The sequence below is a fragment of the Heliangelus exortis genome, chromosome 6 (genome assembly GCF_036169615.1).
Source record: "Heliangelus exortis chromosome 6, bHelExo1.hap1, whole genome shotgun sequence".
Lineage (NCBI taxonomy): Eukaryota > Metazoa > Chordata > Aves > Apodiformes > Trochilidae > Heliangelus > Heliangelus exortis.
In genome coordinates this window covers 15104841-15122256 of record NC_092427.1, presented here as the reverse complement: position 1 = coordinate 15122256, position 17416 = coordinate 15104841, and the positions used below count along the sequence as shown (strand labels likewise).

Below are 17416 nucleotides of genomic sequence, written 5' to 3'. Positions count from 1 at the left end.
AACTATACCCAAAACTTTGATTTAAAAATGCTTGAAATTAAATAAGGCGTTAAAATATTAATATATAAGAGCTTCATCTGTGCTGTTGTGGATGAAATTGGAAGGAAAACCCTAAGTGCTTTGTCTTCATTGAACACCTCCTGGCAGCATCTTGACACAAAATTTCAACATGAGCATCCTCTGCTGAGTACCCTTCCAGCCTCTTTGGAAGAAATAAATTGCTTGTCTGGAGTGGCTAAAATACTTTAACTTAATCATCCTGAAGTATTTTACTTCACGATGGCATTCAATTTGGAGAAATTAGTATTTTTTCACCAGATGCCCAGAATATGTGTAATAAATATCTTAAAATAAACAGGAAAAATCCTTGTAACTGTTAGCACAAGAGATTCGTATGTTGGTTTTTTTCTCTGCGATAAACCTGTGCTGCTATATTAATGTATTTTAAAATCCCACACAGTCTTTACCTTCACTGTGAGAGGGAGCAAGCTGAATGTGTTGGGGAGCAGAGAAGCAGGTGTGCTGGTACCAACACTACCACCTCCTAGCTCTTCCCACTTTTGTGCACTTTCTTTTCCCACAGCGTTTGGCATAAGAGCAAAAAAGCAGAAAAGACAGTCCTGACACTTCTTTCTGGTAAGGTCAGGATTAAATTTGCCTGGAGTTTAGATTTCAGCCTGAGGCTCTTCACTCTGTTGCCTTTTTTTTTCTTTTCTCTAGCACTGGTTTCCCCTGATTTCACTGGGGTTTATGGGTCATATCCATTGGGGTTTTTTCTTTGTAAAATTGAGCCTGGCCTGATAGTTTCACTATTCCATTTCTGTTACTATAGGAAATTCAGCAAGACATCAGAATACTTTAGCTATTAGGTAGCATATATTAAGTCTGGTTTCCAAAATAAGGTTTATGCTACCTCACTTGTTATGTGTACATGGTAATGTGCATGTATGGATACATGAAGTGGAAAACACATTCTGCTTACTTAACAGAGGAGCAAAAGTTCCAAAAAGTTCCATGTGTTTTCCAGTGGTGAAGGATCCTGTGGCAAAGGGAAAGGCCACCATGTGAGGATATTATTCCCAAATGTTGGAGGATCCACACTTGAAACTCAGGTTCAGAGGCAATTAGACTGCTGCTGAAGTTTCTGACAGATCTGTTTTGTTGAAGAATAAAGTCCAAGAGGCAAAAAAGACATGGGAGCTTTGGGAATGTTTATATCTTTTTGTCTACTCATGGATAATTAAGGATCATTTTTCTAAGCAGACCTTGGTAAGCCCAGTATCCACAATGTCAGTTTTGGGTTTTTTGTAAGTAGCCGTTTTACTGCAATATTAACGTTTCTTTGTTTACTGTGATCTTCAGGTAAGCTGGAACCTTGCTCATTTGACTCATATATTGGCAATATTGCAGTTACTGTTGCTTTTTATCAAAAATTATTAGTGGGCTCAGGAATGCTAATTTTGCCTGCATTTCCCCAGTGATTCCTGCTGGAAAATCCTGTTGTGCTTCCAGCGGTTCCTGTGGCTTGGAGCATTTGTCTGCTGTGTGTTCAAGGTAGCTGGAATTCTTTTCAGCTACCTAGGGAAAGCATTTGGCTGGGCAGGGATGATTTAGGGAGAGGAAAGAACTGAATAACCCTAGAATATGAAGCCTTTGGATGAAAAAATAGCACTTGCATGTAAGAAATCTGTTTCTCCTACTGAGTACCTCAAGGTTACCCCACTGTTGTTGGCATCTTCATAGCAACTACTTCGTGAAGACTAAATAGAAAAGGGACTTATGTTGGAGGGGTTCCTGAAGGACTGTCTCCCATAAGAGGGACCCTGTGTTGGAGCAGGGGAAGGCTGTGAGGAGGAAGGAGCAGCAGAAACATCATGTGGGGAACTGACCCTAACCCCCCCCTTCCCATGCCCAGTGCCCTGAGGGGGAGGCAGCAGTGAAGGGTTCCTGGGGAGAGGGGTGGTGTGGGGGGAAGGTATTGGAGAACTGCTTGTGTTTTCTCTTGTTCTGTTTTGATGGGTGATAAACAGATTTTTTCCCCCCCAAGTTTTGCCCACTACCATAAGTGGTGAGTCAAAACCTGCTCCCTGCCCTGTTTCACTTTGTGAACTCAGCTGGATTTTCTCCTCCCTGTCCCAAAGTGATGGGCAGTGATGGACACGGGGTTGTTACCCACTGAGCCTAAACCACAGCAAGGAGGCTTCATTTCTCATTTTGGTTGTTGCTCTGATTTCTTTCAGATCTTTTGCTTTTGGTTATGGGCTTTGGTTCCCCTGTAGTAGAACTGGTTGGTCTGGGCCATCTCTCTCATTTGTTCCCCATCTCATGTAGCCACCCCGTTGTTTGCTCTGGCACAGCAATGATGGAAATGGACAGCACTTCACTGGATATGTGAACTGATTTGAGTTTTAATTAAACATATTTGTATCCCACTGAAGACATTTTTATCCTGAATCAGCTCGTTGGTCTACATAAATATGCACTCCAGGCAACAAGTCTGCTGAAACTGAGGAGGAGTAATTTAGGCATAGAGGAGAGGGTTTTCTATCAAGGAGCAGGTATCTGTAAGTTCAGTTTCTGTTCAGAGTCCCTAAAACAAGGGGAACCTCTAGGCACTGCTCAAATAAAAGTGGTCAGTAGGATCTATGGAATATTTCTCATGCTGGCGTTTCAAACTGGGCCTGATGGCTTTGGCAAGAAAAAAAATAGGCCTGTTATTAGCAAAGTTTATAGCCCTGCTCACAGAGGGGGTTGTGTTTTAGCATCTCCCTCCATGGTATTGCCTCTGAGCACTCTGTTTGTGACAGACTGGCAGAAAGAGTCCTTTCAACTTCAGTCAGATCTCAGGTCTCTACTATGGTCTGGAGCTTTCATGAGTGTATATTGAAAACCCATTTAAAAGCTCAGTTCTTTATGGGATAGCATGACAGCATGTCATTCTCTGCATTTTTGCTCAGCTTCAGGGATTTTTGACAATTTGCTGTGCAAAAAACAGGAAAGAAAATAGAGAAAAATTAAATAGCCTGGCTAAAGATCAGTTTAAATGTATCATTTATGCTAATGTGTGGGTTTGTGTGATATTTTTCAGGAAGCTTTGACTCTTCTGTGGACATGGCTCATTTTCTCCTCATCTCTTTAAATGCAGTTAATGATGATGGGTGATGGTGGATAAATACTTCATCTCTGTGTGTCAGTCTGGCAGTGCAGGTGTCACTCACAGACAGACACAGAGCAACACAGGGCATGGCCATAGTCCTCCTAATTTTCTTGGATATGTCAGCAGTGGTAATGGCCTGTCATGTTTAGATGTTTTCCATCAGCTCATGTACAGACACTGGACATAAAACATTTGAGTTTGGCTATGCCTGTTGCAAGGCTGGATCTTACTGAACACTTTCCTGGATGGGTAGGCAACAAAAAGATCCAGAGAAAGGTTTTTTTTGTGCCTTTTCTGGAGCTAATGGTCTTAACTTCTGACAGCCTTTGCCCAGCAGTGTATCTTCTGGCACATGGCTGGGCCACAGTTCTTCGTTTTCTCCCCATTTTTCAACACAAAGGGGAAAAAGTACAAGATCAGCCCAGATCTTTTTTTCCGTCCTTTGGCCAGGAGGGGGGATTTTATGCATTTATGAGCTTTAAATGGTCCTTTTATTAAGCTTCTGCTATCTTTCCCTTTTACTGAAAAAACTGAGGATCAACTCTCCAGCTTTATGGCCTAAAGCCTTCAAAACCCAAGTGTTATCATCCACATAATGTAGAGGTTCTTGGAGATTGCACCTATTCAGATAACTTTTGGTATACATGAGGCATTATAAATGCTCTATCTGCCATTTGTGTCTCACGCAAATAAAAAGTCAGAAAAACCTCATTAAAAGTCATTGAAAAAAAGATATTTACCATGGGTTGTCAATTACTGTATGTAGTTTATAGACAGCTGCTTCAGTGGCAGCCACATTTACTCCAGCCTTTTTTTTTTAACCCAGGGTCATTTAGAAGTTTGCAATATTTTTTATTGTCTTTTCAGTTAGAACAAAGACCAGGTTTCATCTCAAAGATGCTATATCAGAATGCAGTAAGGTCACTCATCATTTAGCTAGTGTAGATCTGCCAAGGTCAGCCAGGGCTCCTGAAGGGCTCTGCTTGTACATTGCCAGCTTGCAAAACAATCTCAGAAATAAATAAATAAATAAAAGATCTTCAGTACTAGTTTGTGCCTTTGCAAAGTTCTGTCCTTTGTCTGGGTAGTGTTGCTGTCTTTTCACTTAGACTGAGCACCTTCATTGTGCTGGATTACTGCTTGTGAACAGTCCTTTGAATCAACCCAAAATTAAAGGAATTTTTAGGAAGATTTTACTCTATGGCAAGCTTATTTCAGTTTCTCATTAAGACAAACTTTTTTCAGTGGGGTTGTGAGTAAAAAGATTTATTTTGCACTGTTTACAGATACCAAAAGAAATTATGTTTGGTCTTTTTTTTTTTTTCTTTGTTTCTTTTTTTCTGTTCAGTGAAGTCTTTTTCTGAATATGGCAATTCTGGGGATTACTTTTAGGGAAATAAATATTTACCACATGGTATTGCATCATAATACAAATCCTAAGTTTATAGTTATTCATAATTACACAACTGAAGGAGCTTAGGAGAGTAATTCCTAGTGGGTAGGGGGGTTTGTTGTGATGGTGATGTTTTTTTTTTAAACTCAAATGAAAAGTATATTGGTCCAGTCCTATGGCTTGTATTTCATTTAATAACAAAATGTTTGCACAGAAGATCCTTTCTTCTAGCGGTGTAAGTGCTTTCAGTCCCACTTCCAGTATCCAAAGGGGCTACAAGGGAAGCTGGGAAGGAACTTTTCACAACAGCATGGAGTGATACAGGACACAAGGGAATGGTTTCAAACTGGAAGACAGAAGGTTCGGATTAGACATTAGGAAGTAATTCTTTACTGTGAGGGTGGTGAGACACTGGCACAGGTTGTCCAAGGAAGCTGTGGATGCTGCATCCCTGAAAGTGTTCAAGGCCAGGTTGGATGGGGCTTGGAGCAACCTGGTCTGGTGGAAGGTGTCCCTGGCCATGCAGAGGGGTTGGAACTGGGTGATCCCTTCTTAGAAGGTCCTTTGCAACCCAAACCATTGTATGATTCTGTGATTAAGCTGAGACAGACCATCTGCTCTCTATCAGAACACACCATCCTTCTGGTTTGCAGCTGGAATTGTTTCCTCTGTATCCAGGGGCTGGCACACAAACCTGCCCAGGAATGTTTCAGACCTGGCCCACTTCTAAGGCCTCTTTAAGAGTGGCCAGGTATTTAATTACTCCTGCCACATAACTTCAAAGCAAGTAATGTAAGGCAAGTCATGATGGATCCCTGAAGCTATGGAAAGGCAGTAAATTTGCATAAGAAGGTTTAATGGTCTGGAAAGCCATTGTAAAATGGAATCTATAAAAGGGTCTGTAAAGAAAAATCACTGGGCCTGCTGGGGGAGTATCGAGGAGCCTGTGCTTCACATGGGCAGCTCTCTGCTCCTAAAAAGCACATTGGCTTTGAAAATGCAGTGGGCTTCATGAATTCAGAAGGCAGTTTGAAACTTCCTCAGTAGGACAAATGCAGTGCTCATGTTTGTCATTCATCAGTTTATTCTTAAATAATGAAGCTTCAGAATTGCTCAAAAGTAGAACAGGTTGCAGTTTTAACCAGCCATGGTTAAACCTGTTAAAGCTGTATTCTTGAGAGGAAAAAAATGGGACAGAAAGATATTTGTTTCAATTCAAAGATTATATTCCCTTTTGCCTTCTTTAAAAAAACAAAACAAACAGAAACTAAAAAAGCACCCCAGAAACTCTTAATACTCATCCTGAAACTACAGATAATCAGATTTTCATGTCTAAATTGTCCCATAGATCAATCACATGCTCAAAAGTAATTAAGATGGGCCCAATTTTCGGTTTCCCTGATGTCTCAGCCAACTTGACTGGCAATTTTTACTAGACCAAAAGCTAACTGCACCAACAATTTAAATCTTGAAGGGCTCTGGAACACCTTCTTATTGCAAACTGAAAGCAGTAGTTAACCTGAGGCAAAATAAATAAGCAGCTTGCCCTTGGCTTGAGCTCTGCTGGGCAGAAGCACTGACTTCTGTGCCAGTGCTCAGTTTGTGTTCTCAAGAGAGGTTTTTCAATCCATTTCTAGGGCTGCCAGTTCTGCAGGGTTAAAAGGCACTTCATTTAGTTTAGTGTGTTGCTGGAAGGATCAAACAGAAAAACTTGATTTTCCTGAAGTATCTAATTACATTAGACACTTACCTGTCAATGAGATTACATTAAGTAGCTATGAACATCTTTAGATGTCTACATACCTGCTATAAGGAAATTAGCGTCAGAAGTCATCCCCAGGATGTTTTTAAATCAAAATTCTTCTCTAATCAAAGTGTGTGACTGGACTACTTAACATAGAGAAGTAAAGGAGATTAATAGAAAAGGAGATTTTACTGGGCTCCTTCTTCTGTCACTTATCATTAAAGAGCAATGAACATTCAGTGTAGAAGATATTATCTAGAGTTAAACCTTTCTTTTCCATGGCAAGGCCTTCTTCATTTCTGCCTTGGAGGAGCTTCAAAAGCTTAGTGGTAGAGATGGTGTAGATAAATTTTTTCCATTATAACTTCAACTGTGCTTTCTCATAAGCATGGATGAAGAGCTTCTTAATACTGGTATTCAAGGAAAAATTTGTGTCCAGTGCTCTCACGTTGTCAGTGAATGCTCTGCCAGGAAGTGGGTTTTAAAGCACCAGAATAAATAAATAATTTTACAGATCTATGCACAACAGTTACTTTTAATGGCAAAAAAACCCAATCAAGTGATTTTATGAGTCCCAGTTAGAAGTAATTATACATTATAAGTGCTTTAAGTAAGTTAATGAGACGGAGAAATCTGATAATGAATCGCTGTCTCATCATAAGCTTCCTTTCAAGTTAATTCAATCTTAGGATTGCAGGACAGTGTTCTGCATTGCTTTGCTCTGTCCCTGTTCACATCCTTCTCACTCCATTAAGTGCTGGGGTGCAGAATTCAGCCGTGTGCATAAGCAGGTACGTGGTTAACAAAGTTGGTATTTCAAAAAGTGAGGATGGCATTAAGAAGCAAACAGCACTAATTGGAATAAATTGTGCTATTTCCATCTGATTTCACTTCGTTACTTATCCTAATACTAAGGGTGTTTATCTAAATGTGAAATACTGTCTCTATGTTTATTTGGAAGCTGAGAAACCAGTTTAATAACTATTTGCATGTATTCAGGAGCATTTTCAAGTACGCACGCAGCAGAATACTCATGAGCTCTATTATACAGAATGAGTGCTTTGGTTGGAACTGCTTGTCTGCAGGTGATCTTGAAGAGAAAATGGGTGGGTTTTTTCAGCCTCTGATATTCAATTAATGTAGGGAGTCTTCAGGGTACCACTTCTTCCTTGGGCCCATCCTCACCCAGTGCAGTGAAGCAATGGGGTCGTTGCTTCTGGAAACTTTTGCCTGAAAGGAGAATGTCAGGAGGGAGCAAGAAATCAAGGAAACAGCACCCAGAGGTTTATGGCCTTGGGGATTTTAGGTTGGTATCAGATCTTACAGCTATTGGGAAAATTTCTGGTAAGATAATGATAAAGATCTGACAAGATTCTTGGTGTTTATTTCCCCAGCCAGTCTCCTTGTAAACTTGGAATGAAACTGAAACTCACTGCTTGGAAATGAGTTTGTTAAGATCAATGTCTAATTTAATCAATGCATCTAATGGCCTTTTGCTTTCATCTTACTGCCTTGATTAGAACAAGAACCTTATAAATAATTAGATTTGGTACTAGTCTGCATTAATGTTATTAATGTACTCTATTTCTTATTTATTTCTCCAAGTGCATCAGTGGATGATGTACAGACTGCTTACATGAGGAAAAAAAGTGGTATGTGAAGACATTTAAAAATTTGTATGTACAAAGTAATACCAAGATTGATAGCAAGGGAGATGTTAGTAAATTGTACATTTTACTCAGTGAACTCTGTACCTTTCCAACTGTCTCTATAAAACCTCATAACTATTCCAGACATGAAGGAATCCATTGTTAATTGTTCCCCTTGGAATTGGCCATTAATTTGCTATAGAAAACTATGCTTTTACGCTATGGCTGATTTTGACCTTGATTATTTTTTGTTTTATTTTTTCCTCCTTTTTAAAATTTGGTAGTAGTATGTTAGGCAGATTCTTTCATATAAATAGAGCTACAATATATGTTTGTTTTGCCAAATGGAGAGTATTAGCTGGAATTTTTTGACAATGTTGAAAATACAATTTTGCTTTTTTTTCTTTTTTTCCAGAGGATCAGACCAGAGCAGTCTAATCCTCTCTGGGATGACTATACCAGTAAATTATCCTGAAGAAGGGGTTTATTTCTGTAATGCATTTTACTTTGCAGTGACTGCCAGCCTGACCCTTTTAAGTCTACAGTGAATGCAGAGTAGCTTATTGCAATAAAAGGAGCTCACATTTATTGTAAAATAAGAATATTCACACTAGTAATCACCATGGAGTAGATGATATATTATGATTTCTCATTCTTTTTTTTTTTTTCCTAGCTAGCTTTTCTGCAGACAGTAGAAGTATGAGCCTGAAATGTGCTCCATAAAAATATCCACTACATTGAAGCATCCAGTTAACTCTCTAAAGCTATCTAAGTAAAGTGCTTAGTGTTTCTGCAGCTTTATTTCCTTTTCTTTCTTATCACAGGAGCAGAAAGTCCAGTCTAGTTAGTGACAGGTAGCCCCTCTGCAGATAAAGCCTGCTCTTAATTCAATTTACAAGACATTTGCAGTAGCATTTGCCCAGGCTTAAGGCTTTGGGAGAGGGAGAAAATGGATTTAGAGAAGTAAAGCCAGCTGATAGATGTGATCACTTATTAGAGATCTTTCATATAAATTATGAAAAATGGCTACAGTGAGTTATAGCTATAGGCTTTCAGATAATGAGCTTTTCAGGAAAAAAATAATGAAACTAAGTGGCATTCAGTTCTGAGTTTCATTAATAAGCTGAATCATAATTCAAAGTTCTCTTAAAACTTCCAGGATGGTTTGCAAATGCTTGATGAAACTGAGTCTAAGCTTGATCACGTTTAACCTATTTTGGCTTTTACTTTACTCCAGGAATATTCTTCTCCAGTAAGTTTCCAGGTCATTTCTGTCTGCAATTCATTGCCCAGGACTATCAAGGTCCAGGGACTGTAATTTTTTACTGTCAGTTTTTGGGCAGTTATTTCTCATCAAAATTGATAGAGCTGGCAATAGCCTCCTCTTCCAAGGTAGCTCTCCTTACAAAATCAATAAAAATAGCCCAGCAGGCAGAGAACCAGCAGCCTCTATTCTCCTGTTTCCATTCCCTATTCATCCCTGGAGTCAGACTTTGTTGGCTTTTGCTGCCAACCAGCAAAAGGATCCCCAGCCCAGGGGATCCCACAGCTGCAGGGAGTCTCCTGAACACCCTCGATTAAGGCTTTTCTTAAAGGTGGGTTTTTTTAGTGCCTACATGTGCAATAAAATAAACTGAAATCTTGAACAGGACTAACAAAGATGTTTGGAGAGATGATTCAATATATTTTCCCATTCTATTGAAATAAAATTCATAAGCCTCAACTTGTAGTCTTAGTGGCTAACATGAAGAAATCACTTTTTTTGTGTTTCATGATTATTTCCAGTGCGTCACAATGCAAAATTTTGTAAAAAATCCTTCAGAATTCCTGTTGGAATTAAAGACTTCACTGCCCACAGTTAATTGTTAATGCTATTGCCCACATTTAACACACAAAGCCGGTACCTCAGCCACAGGATTTGTTAATGGCCATTCCTGCCACTGAGGAAAGGTGAAGTTTCTGAAATCAGGTGAAGTTTAGTAGTTACACAGAAACATCTCCTGACAGTGAAACAATGTACAGCAGTGAAGGATGTAGGTGATAAAAGAAGTGTAGAAAAATGTCTTTTTAGTGCTCTATTGGGATTTAAAAAAAAAACACAACAAAAATCTGTTAAGACTTATTACAAAAAGGAATAGGGTAGAATACAGAGAATATTAATGTACTACTGCACATAGCTGACATGATGGCATTCTTTACTTGCCCCTGAAGCTGTGATGTAATATTATAATGTAAAACTACTCCTTGTAGCAGAAACCCCAAGGTCATGATGAGTTTTTATTGCTTTGCAGTAAAGTTGTTGATAGGGTTCCAGGGTCGGTGCTCTGTTAGGATGCATTGCCATGCTGAATACAATTGCAGTTGTGTTAGATTCTGCTATGTAATAAGTGAATTGTTAAAAAAATGGTGCTTTATGTCGAGGCACACCAATGAAGTTACATAAGTTCTTGAAAGTATTGTGCTACATTAGTAAGAATTGAAAAATTTTGCTTGAGTGTTAATCAGCAACATGGTGTCAGATCTTTATATAAAGAAAAATTATTCAATTCACTGTTCTTGTCTTAGAATTCACCCTTATCCTTCACAGATGTCATACATATAAGATTTCAACTTTCTGATAATCCTCCCAATCCATAATTATCTTTTTTTTTTCTTTCGTGATTTAAAAAAGCAAAACTGGGTGGCATCCCTTTGTAGACCATGAGAATTACTTTTGAAGTGTGACTGTGTCTCCTGAGGATCTCTGTGTGCTGTCACCACTGCTTTCCTAAACACGGGCAACCGGGTAATAACTGAAGTGGTTCAAAGCTTGTAGTTTCTTTTTGAGTGACTTTTGCATCTCTTTTAATGGGCAAAGATTTGATGAGGGGGTACCTTACTTTGGGTGTGAAGGAACAGCATTTGCTAGCCATCCAATCATGCTGAATTAGCAGTATTTTAAAAAAGTACTTTATAGAATAGTATTTTAGTAAATAGTAAATAGTATTTTAAATAAGTACTTTGTGGATAGTGTTCAACCTCTGTTACTTTTTTTTTTATATATATATATGTTATATATTTGTTATAGAGTTGTCCTAATCTGTTAAATAAATTTTCCATTTAAACTCCACAAAATATATTGGAAGTTAACGGTCCTAAGCTGTGAAAAGTACTAGCAAATAGGGACTTTTGTCCCTGAGTTTGGGATGTTCTGATTATGAGATCATCCTTAATCTAACAGAATAAGGAAGAAGACTGAAATAAAGGGAATTTAGGGCCAGGTCCAAAGAGCTCACAATGATGGAATTTTATGAAACAGATCAAAGGGATGTGTTTTCTGAAACAGTTTGGGATTTCAGGGTGTGATTCTAGCTCAAACAGACCTGTCAAAAGCAGGAGTCACTGCGTGGACATGTTCAGTGTTTAATTGGTATTAAACTGATGAGAGATGACAGACAAGTTCCATGCTATTTTAGACCAGGCCATGTTATCATCAGTGTTTTTAGGAAATTAATAAGTACCACATATATATAATCTGCTCATAAATGATAAGCAAGTTTGTAATGCATTTGCTTATGTCTGGTAAAAGGAGATGAGTGTCTGTCCTGTTAATATTGGGTTAGAAATAACAAAGCCATGGAGGATACTTGTTACATCTCAGCTATGAAATTCCTCTTGTTTTCATGTGTGCATGCATTCAAGAAGGATCCAGCAGGGTTTCTTTGATTTTTGTTGTCTTTCAGCAAGTGTGCTTTCTTGTAAAAGCCTCGTAACTAAATTATTGCAGTTTGTATCTTCATGTATACCCCCATCTTCTGTGTGGGTATATTACCTAGCAGATCATTGGAGCAGCGAGTCTTGGGTTGAATTTAACTCCAAAATAACCTTCAGCATGGAAATGTTGGTATTTAGACAGAACCTGGAGAAATCCCTCTAGCCTCTAAATGAGCCCCTAAGGGGAGCTGGCAACTGTGTCACAAATTGGAGTTTGCAAATCTTCATCCTTGCAGCAGGGACAGTAAATATGTGCAGTGTAACAGCAAATATGTGAAGGTTTTTGGTTGTCAGAGGTGTGTAAATGTTTACAAATATGATTAACTGCAGAACACAAAATCCATTTGCAGCATCAAAGCCCAAACTAAAATTACTTTTTTCTGCCCCCCTACAGGATTATGCTGAAAAGAAAAACACAATAGCAAAAGCTCTGGAAGATCTTAAAGCCAACTTCTACTGTGAACTCTGTGACAAGCAGTACTATAAACACCAGGAGTTTGACAATCACATTAACTCTTACGACCACGCTCACAAACAGGTAAGAGGAATTTACTCACTACTTAGTTTCAGGCAGAATAATTAAATAAGATGGCTCTCCAGTGGGCTTGGAAGCCATAGTCGATTTGGGCCTAAATTTCAGGTTTCTGGGAAGCAAAATGCATCTTTACAGATCTATTTTAATGTGAAGTTTTTGCGGCAAAAAGATCTGAGATGGTGAGAAGGGGAAATGTGAAGAGGAACAAGGAATGTTGAAAAATATAATTAAAAATGTAAGTGTATATTTCCTTGTTTTCAGTTTACTTTTGCACATACAGTGCTGTAATATACCTAAGAGATGACTTACTGGGAAGCATTTGTTGCAACAGATGTGGCTAGGAAACTTGACAGACTCTTGTAAATCTCCACTTAGTGCAGATACAGTTTTGAAATGGGCTATGATTTTACTTAAATGCATTGAATATTTTTTAAAAAGCAACACCTGTGGTAACAGAAGCTTTCTGGCACAAAGATATGTGTTATCTTTAAAACAGTGGTATTTACATTTACATTTTTGCCACCATGTTTTATTACTGCAGCTCCAAGCTGTGTGTCCTATTTTGGCAAAATAAAAGCAGTGCTTCCACCTAGCAAGAGAGGAAGTGCATCCCAGTGCAATGTCTTGGTCTCTGGCGGGGTTGGGACTATGTAATTCAGGGAAAAATACAATGCATCTTATCTCCACCAGCGAGATATGTAATGATAATGTAAAGACACTGAATAACTGCAAAGGGAATTTCTACTTAGTCCACTTAGCTGGTAATTATTCATACAGTTGTGCATCTGGAATGATTGCTTCTCATTCTAGTTGAATCTCCCTGTAATTCAGTTCAGAGTCAATGTAGAGGAGTCGCTACCCATATTTTCTATCTGTTATATAAGCCAGTGGTTTGCTTTTATTTCCTTTAGTGCAGCTCCCTCTCTCTCTCACCGGCATTCTTATTTAGCCCGTAATTTAAATTGTCAGCGTGAGTGCTGGATTTGGTTTTGAGATGTATGGAGATATGGACCTCAGTAGCAATAATAATCTGTGAGAAGCTGGAAGGAAAGGTATGTTAGAAAAGAAATTAGTAGGCAGCTTCATTGTATCCTATAGATGCTATAAGGTACAAGTATTTGTAGCGAAAATACAGCTGGAACTGATTCTTCAGGTCTTATGTTCATATAGCAGCACCTCACTGAAGGAAGGCAGGAAAAAAGAAGTGATGGAGGGTGTCTTCCCCACTTGGATTCTCTTAGGACTATTATTTATTAATTTTTAACTGCTTTGAAGCACTTTTAAATAGTGAGAACCTGAAGGCCGCCATGTTCATTCCTCCAGTCAGTAGTGATGAAAAATTGATTTTGAAACTGAGGTCAGGTGTGAGACTGAGCAGGGACTTGTTTCCAGTGGTGGATGTAGTTATTCTTGTTTTCTGGTGGCTTTGAAGAGGAGGTGGGCACTTCACCAGCATCTGATGGAGCACAGCAGGTCTGTTCTCTTCTTTTTTTGTGTAGGGAACCTGTGTTTGCAAGTGACTTTGTGGATGCGTTTGGGTGAAACAGAGGAAGCAATCTTCCTCTGTAAGGCCTCCACAACTCTGATCTCTCTGGCAGAAACTCAGACAAAAATTTCTAGTTTTCCAGGACAAACAATTATATGGATAATTGGACAAGAAAAAAATTTGTGTAATGTCACAGGCAAATAAGACTATTGATTCCTAAGATTAAAACTGAAGTTTACTGGAGTGTTTTTTTGTGGTGGTTTCTGCTGGTGTTAAAAAACATACCTCTTCCCATATTTTGAGTGAAGAATGGGGCAGGCAGCATATGCTGCTCACTCAGATTTCCTCAGCTTTCAAGGAATTTCACACCACTTTGAGTAACCTAATTTTAATGAGTGTGCTAGAGCCATTTGCAGGTACTGCTCTTGTCTGCTCCGATTTTATCTTGAAACTTCCCTGCCTCAGTGGCAGTTTTCCAGCAGTTCAGCAGAGGTGAGAGGAACAAATTATAGTGCCTTTGGATTTTGCTTCAGGTCTTGCTCTTTCTCCCTCTCCCATCACACCTTCCTACTAATACTGGGCAGGTAAAGGGAAGCACTTACTGGAAAAAGTTTCCAATGATCCATTAATAGATGCAGATGCAGCCAGTTTGGATTCAGTGATCCCAGCACCTGAGAGGGGTTTCTGTGTGATGAAAGGGGTGAGAGCTCTGCCTAAACTGGAGCTCATCCCAGCTGCTCTGAAAAGCTGCATCACTCATATCACACCATCTAAGTGGAATGGTTTATCAGAGAAAATGTTTGTAACAGCTCCTGTCCATCAGTTTTATTGCAGAAGCTTTTCTTTTACTTTCTATCTGTTCAAAGGCGCCTGGAACAGCAAATTTACAGGAATTAAAACAGAAAATAATGTAATTACGGGGTTTTCTTCCAGTGGATGGGGAGCCCTGTGCTGTCAAAGGTTGGTTGTGTTCTGATATATTGTGCCCTATAGCTTCTGAGCACTCATTTTTAGATAGTATGAGATCCTTCTGACCAGTCCAGAAGAAAAAAGATACTAATAAAACAAAACTGAAGTTATTTCAGGACCTGAAGGAGTTTGTTTTGGTGTCTCAAGATCTCCACTGCCTCCATTAGTGTTTTCTTGTTCTTTGCTTTCACAACATGGTTTAGAGAGCAGTATTGGTAGCTTTAAGAAATATCCTGGAGAAACAACTTGCAAGCAGTCAGCTGTAGTGGAGAAAAAATGAACTCTTTTATTTGATTTGAAAGCCTAGACACACAAAAAATAAAAAATACAAGTATAGTGTAGGTTCCTTTAAAAACAAAAATGTTCTGGGCTCAGTACAGAGGGAAATGTAACCAAGGCATTTAAGATAGTAAGGAGAGAACTGTTATTTGATGATGACGTTTTAAAGTCACAAATTCATCACCCTTCAGGTCCAAGCCAGGACATTAAAAGTATCTGTATGATTTATGCAGCAATTCTTTAGGTTTTTTTTTAAGCATGTAAGAAGCTCTCTGAGGTGCTGTATTCATGCAGGGTCAAAAAAATCCTGCTTGAGTTCCTCAAAATGCTGCAACTGTGACAAATGCGGTGGAGCATTAAGTCTGAAGCCCTGAATGACCTTGATCTCATAGCTCTTCAGAGTCAGGGAGGTATTTTTTGTCTGGTTGGTGAAGGAGGTTGGATCACAGAGCTACATCAGTCCCCTACATCAGTCAATCCTCAAGAGACTTTTGTTGCTGCAAGAACAAAGTGGTTTTGTTCCTGTTTTTGAGAGTCTTCCCCTCCACCCCAGAACTTATTTGTCACCTAATATCATGGTGGTAGACCCAAGTTTGGTGCTGGTTTCTCTCCCAGAAGTGATCTTCCAAATGTCTTAAAAACAACAAAAAAAGCTGTGATGAAAAGTTAAATTAATAGCCCTTATGTATTTGCATCTAGATATGCAAATAGGATCAATTAAGTACATTATAAGTAGGATTTTTTCCCCACAGAATCAGAGGTCATTTCTCAACTGTCTCTCCCTGGATGAAAATTATCTCCCAGCTCTAAAAATGTATTTAAAATTGTATGGAAGTGCTAAGACACAAATTATGCAGGAAGACTAAATTAGTAGGTGTCTTCTTTCCCTATCACAGGCACAGATTTCTCCTGTCTGAATTTTTCTCCTGTCTACATGATTTTCTTCTTTTCAGATTTGCTAGGAGGTCAGTGCCAAATGGGTTAGAGAATATAAATGTGTAGCTAATCTGAAGCCCAAACTTTGGACATCTTTATGTTTGAATAAATATTTTCATAGAAGATGGTTGAAGAAACATTTGGAACTGGAAAGGTCTAGTTAGGCACAACAAGAATAATAAACCTCTGATTGTACTAATGCTTGCTTCCTATGCAGTATGAAGAGCAGCATGGGACATTTGGGGCTGCTAGTATCCTCAGAAAAAATAAGTGGATGTTATCAGTTGTTTGACTCTGCAATTTAAGAACAAAGCAACAAATCATCATGTAAAAAAGCATCTGATTGTAGGGTGATTACCTCTTAAATAAAAAAAGATCCCATCTCTTCTACTTGGTTGGTGCCTGCCTGCTCATGAGTAGGTCAGCTTAGGGCACTGCAGTAGATCCACTCAGAGGCCATCTGCACCTTCTGGCAGAGCCAAAAAGTTAATAGCTGTTCAGAGGGAAATGCAAAGTGAAAGAAATTAACTGTTTACCAGGAGCATACAGTATTTTATGCTGGGTTTTTTTCAGACCTGCTTTTTGCACCTTGTGTCCCTCTGGAGCTATTCGAATCAGAGTGCAACAGAGGCAGTGTGATTTATACCATTTTGGAAATAATGATTCTCAAAAAAGGTGCTGCCTTCTATGCAGTATGACAATTAAGAGCTGAATCGTAGCAGAGTAAAACTTTAAGAGCTTCAAAAATGTTCTGAAAATTTGCTTCATAAGCAAAATAAATATGATAGATAGCGGGTCAGAGTTTTGGGGAAGTTCACTAATAAGGGATTTCATAAAATAAGAATATTAAAACTTTTTCTCAAGTCCTAAGTGTAGCCCTTTCTGTGGATAAGCTAGAGTTGGTTTACCTGGTATTGTAGAATTGTTTGAGTTGGAAGGGAACTTAAAGATCATCCAGTTCCAACCTTCCTGCATGGGCAGGGACACCTCCCACTAGACCAGGTTGCTCAGTGATAGAGTGATGGTGGAAGAGATGACAAGGAGTGATGCAGAGCAAGACAGTGTTTGCTTCATGTTGTCTCCAGCTTTGCCAGGCTCTGCATGATGAGATGTCCCTGAGGGGAGCTGGAAGCATGCCTTGTCCTTTTCCACCATCCAGCAGCCCTGTTACAGCTGCCTGACACCCCGTGGCATTTTGCTGCACAATGCTGTCCACTGGGCCCAGCCAGGAGGGATGTTTAAGATAACAAAACAGACAAGAAGGCCACAGTGAGAATTTGTGGCTGTGAAAATCCCTGAGAGTGACAAAATAAATCACTTCTTCAGACACCCATCTAAGCTGGTCTTGGATCAGAAAGATTCTGCTATGGGTGTCCTGGTGCCAAACTCAAGGTGTCTTGTGTGACTGAGGGCAGGTATTCCTTTTGGGGAATGGGGACAGGCAGCAATTTGTTCCCTGCCAAGGACCCTGTGTGCTGTTGGATGGAGCTTGTGGGAACTGGGGTGGAAGCACCT

The 17416-nt window shown here is 39.2% G+C and overlaps 1 protein-coding gene across 1 annotated transcript in view; it reads left to right on the top strand.

Annotated features, from left to right (window-relative positions):
• ZNF804A (zinc finger protein 804A) overlaps positions 1–17416 on the top strand; it is a 148385-nt gene that overhangs the window by 102449 nt on the left and 28520 nt on the right. Inside the window, exon 2 of the mRNA XM_071746796.1 lies at positions 12091–12234. Within this exon, the coding sequence (XP_071602897.1) occupies positions 12091–12234 (144 nt within the window). The remainder of the gene's footprint in view (positions 1–12090; positions 12235–17416) is intronic.